Source organism: Lathamus discolor, chromosome 2 (assembly GCF_037157495.1).
Source record: "Lathamus discolor isolate bLatDis1 chromosome 2, bLatDis1.hap1, whole genome shotgun sequence".
Classification (NCBI taxonomy): Eukaryota; Metazoa; Chordata; class Aves; order Psittaciformes; family Psittacidae; genus Lathamus; species Lathamus discolor.
The window spans coordinates 156,572,363-156,588,535 of record NC_088885.1 but is presented as its reverse complement, the minus strand read 5'-3'; the positions used below and the strand labels follow the sequence as shown (position 1 = coordinate 156,588,535).

The following is a 16,173-nucleotide window of genomic DNA, read 5'->3' as shown; positions in this document are numbered from 1 at the left end:
TTTTATAGATTCTCTCGGGTTTTTATAGGTTTGAATTGAGATGGACAAAGTTATTTTGCAGAAATGTGCCCTTTAGCTCACAGATGTTGATGCCTTCAAGCCTGAGATGAGAAGCTGAGCAATATTATAAAACATCGTATCTACAAAGGACAGGGTGAACTCATAGTGTGAGTGATTGCAGCCTGGTTCCATGTGGCATGAGCTGGGAAAGGCTGTGGCATTGGCCGTCTGGCAGTGCTACTATGAGGAACAGTTCTGTTTAGGCTTTAATGCATTGTCCATCTGCTAATAGAATCATGGAATGGTTTGGATTGGAGAGGACCTTAGGATCATCCAATTCCAACCCCTGCCACGGGCAGGGACACCTTCCCCTAGAGCAGCTTGCTCCAAGCCCCTGTGTCCAACCTGGCCTTGAACACTGCCAGGGATGGGGCAGCCACAGCTTCTCTGGGCACCCTGTGCCAGCGCCTCAGCACCCTCACAGGGAAGAGCTTCTGCCTTAGATCCAACTTCCTTATATCCAAACTTCTTACTTTTAGCTAACCTAAGTCTACTTTTTTAGTTGCCTGTAGTTTGTTTCTGCTCCGTAACAGCATAGTACTTGTCTGTAAATACCAAGAGTACTAAAGATGCTCTTTTAAACTGAGCTCTGTAAGGGCAGGATTACAAACCAGGCTGGTCTGAATTTAGAAGAGCCCAAATAAGCATTTTAGCCTTGGAATCTTAACTTTCTTTGCATGGTAAAGCAACCTACTTCTTGTAAACTGGTTGTTTAACTCTCCTGGCTGGAGAGCAGCTCTGCTTTACAAAGCTTTGGCCTGGGGCAGAGTTTTACAGTCACATTACAAATTCAAACCCAGGGGCTGGTTTTAATGGCAATGTTAATAGGTCCATAACCAGAGGGTACAGCATGTGTTTCTGTACCTTGAGCTATGCGATTTATTGCTCTTTTGGTACCTCATAAAGCAAGCTTTGGGATTTTTAAAAGAAGTTGTAAGGAACCCAATGATGATCAAATCCTGAAGGAGCACTGCTCTTTTGGTTTTGCATAGGGGTGGTTTCACCTTTTAAAACCTTCGTCCCATAAAACCTGGTGAAAACTGACAGTGTCCTGTACCCAGTACGGGCAGTGTGATGTTTGATTCCACATGTTCCCGTCAATGTGATGAACAGCTAAATGATTTTAATAGTGTTGTGTTTGTCCATTGAAATTACACCACGTAAGAGCACTTTTGCATGTAGAAACTGATGTCTTCCATCACTTCCCTGTTTGCTGCTCCCAAGGGATGCAGATTGTGCATATTTAAGTCTGTGATCAAACATCTAAATGCTTGTTTTGGTATTTTCCTGTAGCTTTTCTCCCTGTTCTTCTTCTGCCAAGTAAAACCTGATGAATGTGTCTGTTAAGTGGACGGAAAACAGTGAATTAGTATTAAAACAGGCTTCCTTTTAGTTCTCCTTTACTAAAATACTCATCTTGGTTTGGTTTGTAGCAAATCTTCCTTGCTTAAGCTTGAACTAAAGCTTAGAATCATAGAATGGTTTGGGTTGGAAAGGACCTTAAGATCATCCAGTTCCAACCCCCCTGCCATGGGCAAGGACACCTCACTAAACCATGTCACCCTGGCCTTGAACACTGCCAGGGATGGAGCACTCACAACCTCCCTGGGCAACCCATTCCAGTGCCTCACCACCCTAACAGGAAAGAATTTCCTCCTTATCTCCAATTTAAACTTCCCCTGTTTAAGTTTGAACCCGTTACCCCTTGTCCTGTCACTACAGTCCCTGACGAAGAGTCCCTCCCCAGCATCCCTATAGGCCCCCTTCAGGTACTGGAAGCTGCTCTGAGGTCTCCACGCAGCTTCTCTTCTCCAGGCTGAACAGCCCCAACTTCCTCAGCCTGTCTTCATACGGGAGGTGCTCCAGTCCCCTGATCATCCTCGTGGCCTCCTCTGTACTTGTTCCAGCAGTTCCATGTCCTTTTTATGTTGAGGACACCAGAACTGCACACAATGCTCCAAGTGAGGTCTCATGAGAAGAGCTTAATGCTTTTACTCGTGACTTCGAGGGCTGGTAGCTTGTTCTGAAGAAGGAAGCACATAAGGCAGAAGTGGCCCATGTCTAAGCCTGAAAATGCTGTTTCATTCCAGCAGTTGCACTATGGAAGGGCTCCATCTACATGAACTTGCCCTGATGAAACTCTCTGTCCTGTGGCTATTTTAACCACACAGGAGAGGAGCCTGCAGTGAGGAGCATGTATGGTCATGTATCCTCAGTATTACTTTGCCACAGGGGAGATTCTTATACCTGCTTCAGCTTTCAAGTTGGGGTTTGTATGAAAGCAGCTTGCAAGGCCTTTTGGTGAGGATAAGTCGAGAGTAATGTTGCTGAGGGATCTGCATCTGGTGGTGTAGGGTGGATGGGAGGAAGGGGTTTAAGGTGGGCCTAAGGTTTGCTTAAGACATGGGTATTGATAGCCAGAAAAGAGAACAGTAAAGCAAAGTACGAAAGCTTTGATGGTTTCTTGTTTTCCAATAGAGGCAATAGGGATATGGAGCTAAGCTGGGGCTTGGGAAGTGGGGAAGTCCTCAGGAGTCAGACACTGGGAGAATACTGGGGATAAATGTCTGCTTGGCCTGTTCTTACCGTCTTCCCTCGGGGCAGGACATCAGAGGCCTTTTGTCTGACCCAGTTACTGCCCATTTTAAGTTCTTTCGGTTCTGTTGGATGAGCGCAATTCAACCATTTCTTCCGGACACCCTGCTCAGATGGGCTCTTTGTTGCCTCTTTGTCTTGCAGGTCTGAATTAGGTAAACTCCTTGTTTTAGACTTCAAGTCCTGGTTTAGCCTCTAGCAAATGTTGTTGTCTACAGTCTGAAGATTTCAAGCCTTGATATTGCTGGTGCTAGATTCCTGTTAGCTGAGCTCATGGTGTGGTTTGACATGACTGGGGAGCTGGTGTAATGACTGGTTGGGGAGACGTCTCCCCTCCTGCCCCTGACCACAGGCTGCTTCTGCTGCTCCTCCTCTGTGCTTCTCTAACATCTATAGCAACTTCCAGCAGCTGTGGTATAAAGCTAAGCCAGTCCTAGAACCCAAATCACTTTGTTCCTGATAGCTTCCTGAACCCCATTTTTATGGAGGGTGGCATGTTGGTGGCTGCAGCTCTGTTGAAGCCAGGCATTACAGGAGCTCATCTGGAAGCATCAGCCTCTCTTCTACCTCAAAGTAAAGTAAATGAAGGCTCAGGCTCCCAGCAGCAGTCCTGAAGCAGCCTCCCTCTCCTCCAGCCCCTTTCCCGGGCCAGCTTTACAACCAGCAAGGCGTTTGGAGCACCGTGTGTGCCAAAAAGAGCAAGTTTAGTTTATTTTTAACATCTCCAACATCTCTAACACTGCCTCCCCGCTGGCTGCTTGCTGTGAGGAGGAGGAGGGTACAGAAAGCTCCATGCACTTGTCCAAGGCCTGGAGCAAAGCCCTGCAGTTCTTTACTGTTTCCAGCCAGCAGACTGGAATGATGCTGACTGTGGCAGGCGAGGGAGGAGGTTTTGTTTGCTCTTTTTCTCTTGTACTGCATTCATTTCTCAGACACCATCTGCTTGTGGCTGACTAATCTGCAGCAGTAGCCAAGAGGCAGCTTTCTCCTTTTTTTTGTTAGAGATGCAAACTCATACCATGGTCCGTGCCTTTGCTACCAGACTGGAAATCATGTAGAAAGTGGGCTAGTTGGTGGTAGAACTTAGCCACTTACTCACTTGATAAGAGGATGGACATTGATGGTGTTAATGGTTCCTCAGTGAATAATGAATCTATCTCTGGGTGGTTTTGAGTCCCCAAAATAACGCAAAACAAGTTGATGTGGCAGTGTCTTAGCCTTAGACAGGAGAGCCTGGTGTTGGTGTGCAGCTTCTTAGTGGAGAGCCTCCAGTTTGGGCTGTCAGGGTTTCCTTATACTGATCTGTAGAGGCTTGTTCCAAGACCAGACTTGGTAGATTTTAAAGATGGGAACTGCTGTTAAAACTGGGAGGTGCCGTTTGGTCTTAAAGGCTTTGGCAGTGGCCTGGTTAAGTCATTGGGAAACTAAAGGAAGAAGTCTTGCTAAAGATACCACTTCTGTTAATGATTGTGGTGCTCAAATTCAGTTCTCTTGCTCTCGTATTATCTGGGTAGTTTTTATGTTTGTAGATCTATAACTTATTTTAGGAGCGGACTCCAAAAGTCTCCTTTAAAAACTTGTCTGTATGGATTTCTGGTAAGTGCTTCGTATGAATCAGTGTAAGATCCAGGTGTAACTGCAACGTTATCTCGTTCTTGTTTCCCTTTCCCAGAATATGACAGATACCTAGCATCTAGCAAAACCATGGCAGCGGCTTACCTTGATCCCAACTTGAATCATACACCAAGTTCAAGTGCAAAGACTCATCTCAGTACTGGGATGGAGCGTTCCCCAGGGTCCATGGAACGAGTCTTAAAGGTTTTCCACTACTTTGAAAACAGCAGTGAACCAACGACGTGGGCCAGCATCATTCGGCACGGAGACGCTACTGATGTCCGAGTAAGTCTGCTTTGAGCATTCGCAGGCCATCTTTAGCTTAAGTGTTAACACTCAAGAAATGGGAGGTTAAAGCAAACAGGAGGTTTGCAGTTCATTTTAAAAGAATCTTTACCTGTTGTAAAGGGTGAGTAAGTTCAGGAAAAGCTTTATGTGCTATCAACTTCCCTTGAGAACAATCAAAACCTGATGTATGATTGTGTATTACCTTAAGCAAACACTCTTCCCATTTCTGCACAATAGAATCTTGACGTTTACACCAGTGGTTGTCAGTCTGGATAGCACTGCTGATGTGTGTCAGTTGACTTATAGCACTTTGTGCTACCCAAAAGCTTGTGTGACCCCTTAGGGCAGGAGTGAGAGCTGGAATGAAGGTGGTGTTAAGTGACACTTTTCATATGAACTAAGTAATTTAGCATATTTAAATGTAGGTTATATGTATTTACATGTTTAAAATGCTTAAATGTAATGTGTACATTACAAAATAGCCTTGCCTGAGCACTCATTCCCCTATGGTGTGGGGAAATGGAGCTGAAGAGTCCATTCTACCCCTACTAAGTCCCTTTGTTCACCTCTCCCCCCAGTCACCAGCTGCTTGTGTTTTTACCATGTTGGTCCTTGGGCAGAACTCAAAGCTGGGGGAGTTTTAAGAATAACTTTAAGTATCTGTAATCTGAGAGCTGCGTGGAGCAGTTACGTGTGCATGAAACCCAGTGGTTATTCTGAAGCATGAGCTCTCTCTAATGTTGAGGCCTTTGCTTACCATTTGCTACAGTTATTCCTTGAATTTTTGAGGCGTTGAGGTATTCAAGCTGAAATGAAGCTCACTTTAACATGTCAAATGCTTTTAAAGCTTCATGGTTTGGTTGGCTTTTAATGATTCTCCAAGAGCAGACTCTTGCATGGTGGTAGGTGGTATGGAGGGTTGCTTCCTTCTCTGGGGTTCTTACTGCAGGAGCAGGTTCCCATCTGTTCACTGCTGCCAGGGTTTGTATTCTCTGCATGTACATTGAATTCCACAAGAAAACCCTGGTTCCAATCTGCTGAAGGGAGCTGTTGGGAGTTAAGGAGCTCTGTTGTCTCCTGCCCGCCATTCCCTTTGTGCAAGAGAAAACCAAGTACAAAAGACTGAAGTTTTGAACATTTTCTCTTCCTCCAGTTTATTTCCTAGCATGGCTGTGTATAAAGACACCAAAGACGCATTCCTCACAAGTAGATCTTGTGACCCTGATCATAGACCTTTGAAATTCAAGGATTTTCACTGGTGATGATAAGAAAAGCTCCCTCTTGTCAGTTCAATGAGCTCAGATCTGTATGTAGGAACTGGGTGAGCAGACAGAGCTACAACGACAAGAATCATTGTCATCAATAGCACACACTTATTTTTATATGGAATAGGGAGTTTTGGGTACCACTTGAAACATCTTCGCTCTCTGACTCGAGTATGATGGTTTGAGACATCTAATGTGGTTGATTCGTTTCATGAAGTGTAGTACTTAGTACAAGGGAAGAAAAAGTGTGTCTCAGTATGTTTTTAACCTTGCAAGCCTCTACTGTGAACGAATGTCTATGGATCTTTTCATGGGACTTGAAATCCAGGTTATCTTTCCAAAGAAGTCCATAGAAACTTGAAAAACAAAAGCCAAGATTACATCTGTGGTTCCTCCAGCTCAGAAATACCTGTGGTTATGGGCTTTAGGGATCCAAAACTTACACTCCCTATAAGAAATTCAGTGCTGAGTTCAAGCTGCAGAGTTACAAATCCTTGTTCTAAGCAAAAATGTGCCATAGCTTTGTATAAAAGCAGGATCAAAAGAACAGGCAAGGAGCAGTTACTGGGGACTTACCTTAGTTTTTAGCTTTCTTATGTGCACATCAAATGGGATTCTTGTTTCTAAAAGTAATGGGGTTTTTGTATTGTTCTTTCCTGATAGAGAATGTAATGGGTTGCTTTTAAACTTTATTGTGTGGTTCTTTGCTTTGCTAAACCGGGATAGTGACCACTGAATGTGCAGGTACTCCATAGTAAAGATCCAGCACTGATGTATTGCCATGTCCTGACATTTATTCTAGCAACAGTAAACCCTTGCTGGAGGAGAAGCCTACATTCCATTGGAATGACTGCTGTTCCAGCAAGCTGGATAATTTAAGGTTAAAATAACCTTTAAGGGGTTTTATGCCTTAGTTTTATCATCCCCCCTTCCTTTTGTGGAGGAGCTGGTCTGCAGTAGAACTACATAGAATTACAGACCGAGGAGGAGGCTGGTGCTGGGTTTGGCCTTTGGCTCGTTCCCAAGGAGCTGTGTAAGGATATTCAGAGGTGAATGTCTTTGAGACAGCTCTGCAGTGCAAAGGAAATGAAAGAAGGGTTTTGCAAGGCTACTCCCTGGTTAGCACAGCTCCTCTGGGATGGCAGCCCAGGAACCCTTCCAGTGTCCGAAGGAAGTCAGACTTGGTCTGGAATCTCCAGGGGAGCCAAGTCAAGGTGAAGCAGAGGACTCTGGGGAACGTACTGATACCAGGGGGAAATAAGGGTGGAACTTTCTCTGCTGAGTTGTGATTTCTGACATCTTCTGTTTCTAACAAAGTCACGTTTGTCAATGGAAAGGATGTGTTTGACAGTGAAAGATGAGAGGGAAGGCTGTTTTATGTCTTTTATGGCTTCCTTAGAGTGCAGACAGCGAATACCTTCTATACCTTAATCTTTGATCATTACAAAACTCGTGTTAAGCTCAGATGAACAGAGCTTAACTTTCTGTAAGCAGCTAGACTGAAGGTCTGATTTTGTTGCTGTTTGACTTGAAATACCTTTAACCAAGACAACGGGGTGGCTGTACGTGGGCCTTGCTTGGAGAACTTCTGGCTGTGGCCCTCTGCTTATTCGGGATGGATTTAGTCCCTCAGAGACAGCTGTTTCCTCGGAGGGATGAGTCTGTTTGCTGCAGTGGATTCAAGGGCAGCTGTTCAGTTCTTGGAAATGCTTTCTTGGATTTCAAAGAGCTGGCATGCTTTCCTTACCCTTTTTTTCTCCTTGGCATTATACTGAAGACATGCTTCGTTTCCAAGAGAAGAAGGGAAAATAAGGCTTTTATGAATGTGCAAACAGTGGTCTCCTACCACAAATGTGTATATAGATAGCCATGCATTTGCTGGAGGAAGAAAGGCTGTTTATCTTCCCTATTTATCTTGGCATGGCTTGTTTGGATGTGTTGTCTACGTGCATATTCACAGAGAGGGATTTGCAGCTTTGGGGCTGGAGAGGATGCAGGGCATGCTCTGCCCTGTTCACAGCCTCAGGTGGGGCATGCAAGAGGGTGGGTGTTGCTGAGATGGAATGTCTTTGGTCTCCAGTGCACCCTGAAAGCAAACACTGCCACCACATCTGGATCAGCAGTTAGGAGTAAATCATCTCTCTGCTTTCAGGAGGCAGGGTTGAAGCAGAATTGGATATTCCATATCAAATATATTCTGTATTTGATAAATGAATGCAGTGCCTTTAGATTGAGGACTTAGAAAACAGACATTGGAAATGTGTGAGCTCTTATAGGTGGCTTTAAGTGGAAGCTGCGTTCCCACCCCAGAGGTGCCCAGCTTGCATCCATTACACCTTCTTGTAAACATCTAGTCCTTAAAGCTTATTCTTGATTCTTGAGTAGTAGTTGGGAGAAGTAAAGATGACATTATTTATGTGGAAATAACAACCAGACTTCTCAAAGTAGGCTGTTACCAGACATGTGTCATACCTTGAATCACACACAGGTTGGTTTTCTTCCAGTTCTGTCTAAAACATAAATGGATAGAGATGGCATTAAAACTTCAGCTGTCAGCTTTGTCCTTACCTCTGGAGCTGGAGAGAAGCGTGGTCAGAAGCCTTTGACACATAAAGATACAGGGTCCGGTGCCCTCTTAACCTGTTTGTCATTCAGATGTCTTTTCCGCCCTGTCTCTGCAGTAGCACCCTGACATGGTGGCTTCTTGAATGCTGACAGAATAAGAACTCAAAATGCAGAAGAAAAAAAGAAAATCCTTAGCTAAGGATATATCTAATTTAAATTTGAAGTCAAGGGCCATGCCTTGTCTGTGTCCCATCTCTGCATCATGGGCAAAGATCAGAGCAGTTTCATCAGCTTCCCTACTCACCTGCAGAGTCTTATTTTTTCACAGGTAGAAGGCATGGATGTGGGGTTGGAAGATTGTGTATTCCAAACTGGAACTTTGTGGGAGGAGAAGAAATTACGAGGAAGAGAGCTCTTCCCTGTGAGGGTGCTGAGTCACTGGCACAGGGTGCCCAGAGAAGCTGTGGCTGCCCCATCCCTGGCAGTGTTCAAGGCCAGGGTGGACACAGGGGCTTGGAGCACCCTGAATCCTCCGTGTGAAGGGCTGAATCATATTCAGCCAAGACGTCGCTAAAGCAGTTTATTGAGCTGCATTAGGGTTTGTTGTTCTTTCCTGTTTGCCTCTCTTCAAGCCCCATCATGTTGCTGTACTTTTACCCAGCAATACAGGAGACCTCAGTATTTGACTGGAGATGCAGTTTGCAGTGGAGGAATTCAAATGATGCCCTATTAGACAAGCCTTTCTTCTGACACCCGTGCCAGCTTCCTTCTTGCTGTTTGTTTGCTCATGCTGTGACCTTAGCTGTGCTGGCATAGGTGGTGTGACTGTTTGGCAACCTCAGTCCAGGGTAAAATGAATGATTGTCTTAGTGTTGCTTTGAATCCAGATCAGTTCTGCAATCTTGTTACCTGCATCCTCTTGCAGACTGACACAGTTGAGAACACTGCAGGAAGAAAGGAAATACCTGTTCCTGATGGTACTGCAGTGCTGCTGAGGGAATAAAGTATTAAAGCCTGATTTGTGAGCATCCGTCAGCATCCTCTGCAGCATTCCTGCTTTCCAGACATTGCTCGAGAAGGATATTGCCTGTCTTGAAAACAGGCAAGAGGTTTGTCAGTCTGACCTCAGTCACTGAGAACACTGACTGTGCTGTTATTAAATACGTGCCTCCCCTCTGAGAACTTCTGAGTACCAAGAACTCAAACCTATGGACCTGCAACTGTAATCAGTATCAAACCAGAAGGTATATGGTCTGTGATAATGAATCTAATTCTAACAGGTGAAAACCGCCTTTGGTCTTTAGAATGCTTGTGCAAAATACTCTTGATATCCTCGGATGAGACACACATGCGAAATAACATAACACCTGGATCTGTGGATGGCTTCAAGGTAACAGCATGTCCTGCATTAGCGTTTGACCATGCAAGTGCTGGATACAGGAAAGCTCTTAGACTTTGCAAGGGTAGGGGACTTTGTACAAGGGAATGTAGTGGCAGGGCAAGGGGAAATGGCATTAAGCTGAAAGAGGGCAGATTGAGATGAGCTCTTAGGCAGAAGCTCTTGCCTGTGAGGGTGCTGAGGCACTGGTACAGGGTGCCCAGAGAAGCTGTGGCTCCCCCATCCCTGGCAGTGTTCAAGGCCAGGTTGGACACAGGGGCTTGGAGCAGCCTGCTCTAGTGGAAGGTGTCCCTGCCTGTGGCAGGGGTTGGAACTGGGTGAGCTTTAACCTTCCAACCCAAACCAGTCTGGGATTCTATCAATTTCTAGTGAGTTCTGGATATTCAGCTTCTGAAATTGTCAACATCTAAAGTACTGCTATCTGGGAAGTGTGCAGTAGGATCACAGAAGTGCTGATTCACCTGAGAAGGCTGGAACGCTGCTCCAGCGCTCTCCATCAATGCTCTCAGTGTGTGCATGGAGGTTCCCTGTGGAATGACAAGTGGTGTGGAGAGAGGTGCTTTGAGTGACAGATCTGTGTATGGCTTAAGTAACAGAGACACTGAGACACTTCTGTGGATGTGTTGCTTGAGTTGATGGTGTTGTATGGTGACAAAATCCCAGGCACCAGAATAAGGTGTTTTCAGGCTATAGTTTCAATATGTACTTGTTGCAGGGCTTCGGTGGCAGAGTTCATGTTCAGCCGGATCAGTTCTCCAGTCTTGTTTATTGTATGAGTGTCCTGGGTTCTGCAGCAGCAGTCATTTTTCTCCTTTTTAGTAGCTGGTGCAGTGCTGTGGTTTTGACTTTCAGCCTGGGAACAGCGCTGATAACACCGATGTTTTTAGTTGCTGCTCAGTGATGTTTACTCTGACCAAAGACTTTGTGAGCCTCATGCTCTGCCAGGGAGGAAGGGAAGCTGGGAGGAAGCAGAGACAGGACACCTGATCCAAACTAGCCAAAGAGGTATTCCATAGCACAGCACGTCATGCCCAGTGTAGAAACTGGAGGCAGTTACCTGGAAGGGCGAGATCAGTGTGTACAAATGTGTTTGCTGGGTCAGTGCAGGAGAGAGAAAGTAGCACAAGAATGAGAAGAGGGATGTGGGCTTTTCTCTTTGAATGCCAGAGATGGGCTCATCAGAGGACAAGCTGCCTTTTAGTGCTGTGAGGGGGTGCTAGAGCTTTCCTTCATGGAAATTGTAAATCCATTTGCATCAGAGCTTTATAGTTTACTTGTGTCCAGCTTGTCATTTAAGCTCCCCATATAATAACACCCAGGATTGTATACTGGATATATGAATAGCATTTGCCATATTTGAAGTGCTTCACGAACTTTAACACAGTGTCTTGTGTCAGAGCTGCTACTTAGAGACTTTTCCTGGTGCAAGACACTTTCTCCTTCCTACTAAATAGGGAAATGAGGTTTGCAGTCACACTGGGACTATATATTCCAACTTCAGTTCACTCAGTGTAGCACATCAGCTTTGTTAACTTACAAGCAAGCAACTCATTTCCCCTCAGTTACAGAAGCACAAGGTACTGCTGATACATGCAGGAAGAGCACGGGGGATCCGGTGCCTTTCAGCCTTTCTCTTGTCTTGATTTGTCAGCAGCCTCCTGAACAAACTGTGCTGGAAATTCTGTTTTGGGGCACATTCTCCTAATTGAGGACAAATATTAATCTGGTTTTAAGATGAGCTGTGTTGAATATATGTGGGTTCCTCAGACAAATGGGGAGGAATGAGCACTAAGCAGGTTTCTAGCCATTGAAAAGCTTTTTTGGGGTTAAAAGGAGGGGAAGGTGACCCATCATAGAATCATAGAATAGTTAGGGTTGGAAAGGACCTCAAGATCATTCAGTTCCAACACCCCTGCCATGGGCAGGGACACCTCACACTAAACCATCCCAGCCAAGGCTCTGTCCAACCTGGCCTTGAACACCACCAGGGATGGAGCACTCACAACCTCCCTGGGCAACCCATTCCAGTGTCTCACCACCCTAACAGGAAAGAATTTCCTCCTTATATCCAATCTAAACTTCCCCTGTTTAAGTTTTAACCCGTTACCCCTTGTCCTGTCACTACAGTCCCTGACGAAGAGTCCCTCCCCAGCATCCCTATAGGCCCCCTTCAGGTACTGGAAGGCTGCTCTGAGGTCCCCACGCAGCCTTCTCTTCTCCAGGCTGAGCAGCCCCAACTTCCTCAGCCTGTCTTCATACGGGAGGTGCTCCAGCCCCTGATCATCCTCGTGGCCTCCTCTGGACTTGTTCCAGCAGTTCCATGTCCTTTTTATGTTGAGGACACCAGAACTGCACACAATGCTCCAGGTGAGGTCTCACAAGAGCAGAGTAGAGGGGCAGGATCACCTCCTTCGACCTGCTGGTCACGCTCCTTTTGATGCAGCCCAGGATACAGTTGGCTTTCTGGGCTGCGAGCACACACTGAAGCCGGCTCATGCTCAGTTTCTCATCGACCAGCACCCTCAAGTCCTTCTCTGCAGGGCTGCTCTGAATCTCTTTGCCCAACCTGTAGCTGTGCCTGGGATTGCTCCGACCCAGGTGTAGGACCTTGCACTTGTCGCTTCTCTATTAGTGATACGAGTTCCTCTGAGGACTTCCCATTCTCTTCTGCTCAGCTGTGCAGCCTATTTTATGGTCAGGATGTACACGTTAGCTCTGGAAACCTAATGAAAGTCCATGCGATTACAGGCAACAGCATTCAACGGGCAGATGGTGGTGTGACTTCCTTACAGTTGGAGGGTGTTTATGACAATAGACACATGAAAATTCCTCATGGAAACTGATATTCGTGTGGGTATCTTGCATATACCCAAAGTGAAATCTGGAGGAGGTTTCTGCTGGAGTGAAGTTTGTAATCCAGGTTGAAGCTTTGGTGTTCCCTTCCTGCTTTTTCCCTGCTCAAGAATGCATCTGAGGAGCTTCCTGAGCTACAGGGCTGGTTGTAGTAGAGTCTGCAGAGACCGCAGGTTTCTTTAGCTGTGCTTCCAGTTAAAGGATCATTCTGGCACGTCCCGGCAGGATCTTAGTCACTGTTGTGCAGTGGTTAAGCAGTTCAGCTGTCTGCAAACAGCTGATTGAGCATTCTGATCACTACCCCAAGGAACATCAGGCGTGCTTCTGGCAGGGCTCCTCATGTTGTGGCCATGAAAGACAAGAGAAGCTGTCGCCCATCCTGGAGTGATGGCAGTGGCTTTGTCTGATGCTCTGCTTGCTCCGTGGAGCCTGTCCAGAACACGAGGTAGTTGTTCACTACCCCATTGCAGTTACGTGCTGACCTGATTGTGGCTGTGGTGCCAGTGCAGGTCTTGGACATTAATCTTGTGCTGTTTGGGAATAGCCGCCAGATAAAACAAGCCCTGTTGTGCTGCATGGGGACTGTTTATAAGCTGCACTTCCTCTGCTGTGAGTTCCTCTTGCTGAAGGAACCCACTGGTGTGGTGCTGGTTGATGCTGACAGAAGGTGTGGCTCGAAATCTTCTAACACCCAAGTTCTCTGGTTTGTTAATTAAAAAGGAAATAAGTGAATAGATGTTTCACTGGAGAGGCTTCCGCTGCAGAGCAGCCGTTCTGAGTGTATTAATCCCCACATTGGCTTATTCCATCAGGTTAGGTTCTGGCTGTGGTTTGTTACTATCTGGAATGAGCTCTCAAATGAAAAAGAGAAGCCACTTGGGGTGTTTGTTCCACAAAAAGGCTCTGGGGAGACCTTAGAGCAGCTCCAGTGCCTAAAAGGGCTGCAGGAAAGCTGGAGAGGGGCTTTGGACAAGGGCCTGTAGGGACAGGCCAAGGGGAATGGCTTGAACCTGCCCGAGGGGAGACTGAGATGAGCTCTTAGGCAGAAGCTCTTCCCTGGGAGGGTGCTGAGGCGCTGGCACAGGGTGCCCAGAGAAGCTGTGGCTGCCCCATCCCTGGCAATGCTCAAGGCCAGGTTGGACACAGGGGCTTGGAGCAACTTGCTCTAGTGGAAGGTGTCCCTGCCCGTGGCAGGGGTTGGAGCTGGATGAGCTTTAAGGTCCCTTCTAACCCAATCCATGCTATCCTAAGTCTCCCTGCCGCATGACAGATGTAGTCTTCCAGATGCATCCTGTGTGCTTTGCTGTTTGTGTCCATCTTCCAGGTTTGAGCTCGCCATCGCTTGGCAGTGGATGTCCAGCTCCTGGACACGGAGGAATACAAAGGGTGTTGGGAGACACAGTGGTGCTGACACAAATGATGCTTCTGAGGATGCTCAGGCCACTGCTGTTGGAGGCAGGGTGCTGGGCTTGATGGAACCTCTTTGGATTCAGACTCTGTGTTCTTACTGAGCACAGGTTGTGTTTCCTTCTGGAGAGCCTTTATTCTTTCTGTACATTTCACTGTATTGCTACTGCAAGATTATTTAAAGGTTGCAGTTGGAGAGGACGTGTGAGCTGATCTAACAGCTCGCTCTCACCTCACCAGAAGCATGATTCCCCTCCTACGTGTGTCATCTTCCCCCTCTAGTCAGATTTAGTGCTTCCTTCGTCTCTTTTGCGGTTTTCTGCTTGCTTCCTTTGCAGAATTGGGGCCTCAAACAATTCCTTTGGGATATGAAATCATGAACCTGGGGAAACAGCTTCATGCTGTAAAAAACCTTTTGCCTCACTCACTCCAGGAGCCCAAATCTGGCTCCTTTACTTACGCTGGCTCCATGTTGACGTGGCCTGAAATTCAGTGCAAGAATCAGAAGCTCATGCATCTGTGTGTATATGTGTGCTTGTGTATTATATGTATGCTTATACATAGAATCAACTGAGTTGGAAAAGACCTTTAAGATCATCAACCTTACACACTCCCACATGAGCTTTTTCAGGCCATTACAGGGTCAGAAGCAAAGGACTCTGAACTCCTGAGGGAAGCAGTGTCTGGGAGCAGCGATAGCCCATGCTCCTGCTGAGCTCTGAACTGTGCAGTGACGGGGATGTGCTGCCTTGCAGAGACAAGCCTTGTCTCCTTGGGGTTGTAGGCAGCGGCTCTGATCGCCTGCTGGCTTTCTAATGTGGATAAGAGGAGGACAGCCTGGCAGGCTGCCCCTTGCTAATCCATGATCCAGTAACTCATCTCAATTTTAGTTACTGTGTGTTAGAGCTTTCTGATACGGGTGGGAAACAGCAAAGTGTTGTCATTCATTCTAAAGGTTCCTTTCTTGAGGAGCGAGTCTCAAACACTGAGATTTATTGCAGGGCAAACAAGTAGGACTTTGGTTTTGCTTGAGAATCTGCCCAAATAATTGTTGCCTGCCTCCTTTTATAAAGGATCTGTGCTGAATCTCAGGAGAAAATGAGATGGGGGATGAGGAGGAAGGAAACCAAGGGGCTGTGATGTGACAGACCAAATCTTTCTGCTGGGGCATTAAATAGGATGAAAGTCTGAGATGATTTTCCGTTTGTAGATAGGGAATTCCATAAAGGGCTGGATGTGGGGTTTTTTGAACAAACACATCTTGCTTTCTTCCTCAAATGTGCTTTTTATATATTGGCTTTTATGTTATCCTATTTTACATAGAGGAAATAGCGGCTTAATTCTTTTAAGATGAATAGAAATGTATTTACTGCTGCTTTGCAGAGCCATGCTGGGAAAGCGTCAGAGGTTGTAAATGCTTGTCTGAAATAGGAGCTTACAACTGCACATGTTTGGTGTTCTTACTCAGGCTGATACCAGATTTATTGCTTAGTGTTTTGTGCAAGTTATTCCATGATAATATTTCACATGGTAAAAGTGTGTGTTTCTCTGTTTTAGGGCATAATTCAGAAGATCGTGGACAGTCACAAAGTGAAAAACGTGGCCTGCTATGGGTTACGGCTCAGCCACCTGCAGTCTGAGGAGGTTCACTGGCTACACTTGGACATGGGGGTATCCAATGTGAGAGAGAAGTTTGAATTAGCCCACCCTTCAGAGGAATGGAAGTAAGGCTACAAATCTGTTCCGTGTCAGAACGGAGTCATTGGGGTCTTTTTCCTTATAATAAGACTGTAATTGCTTCACAAATTAAAATCCTCTTGTGGTGGAATAGGGGGAAAAAGAAAACCACCAAACTTATTACATAGGTGTAAGTGGTGGTGTGTTTCTTCTAAAGGGTTTTTGTTGTTGAAAGGAGCTTCCTGCAAACTGAAGAGAACAGATAAGGGTAACTTGGGATTTAGAGGAGGCATAAAATAGGCAAAGAAATCATAGAATCATAGAATGGTTTGGGTTAGAAAGCAGCTTAAGGTCATCTTGTTCCAACCCCGTGCCATGGGCAGGGGCACCTCGCACTAGACCATGTCACGCAAGGCTCTGTCCAGCCTGGCCTTGAATACTGCCAGGGAT

The 16,173-nt window shown here is 46.1% G+C and overlaps 1 protein-coding gene across 5 annotated transcripts in view; it reads left to right on the top strand.

Annotated features, from left to right (window-relative positions):
* The window catches only part of PTK2 (protein tyrosine kinase 2), a 202,758-nt gene that overhangs the window by 79,122 nt on the left and 107,463 nt on the right, over nucleotides 1–16,173 (top strand). For all 5 annotated transcript variants that reach the window (XR_010610301.1, XM_065669026.1, XM_065669025.1 and 2 more), the window contains 2 exons: nucleotides 4,328–4,554; nucleotides 15,604–15,770. Coding sequence is in view for 4 of the 5 variants with exons in the window: in XM_065669023.1 (XP_065525095.1) it covers nucleotides 4,328–4,554; nucleotides 15,604–15,770 (394 nt within the window). In the remaining variant the exon portion in view is untranslated. The remainder of the gene's footprint in view (nucleotides 1–4,327; nucleotides 4,555–15,603; nucleotides 15,771–16,173) is intronic.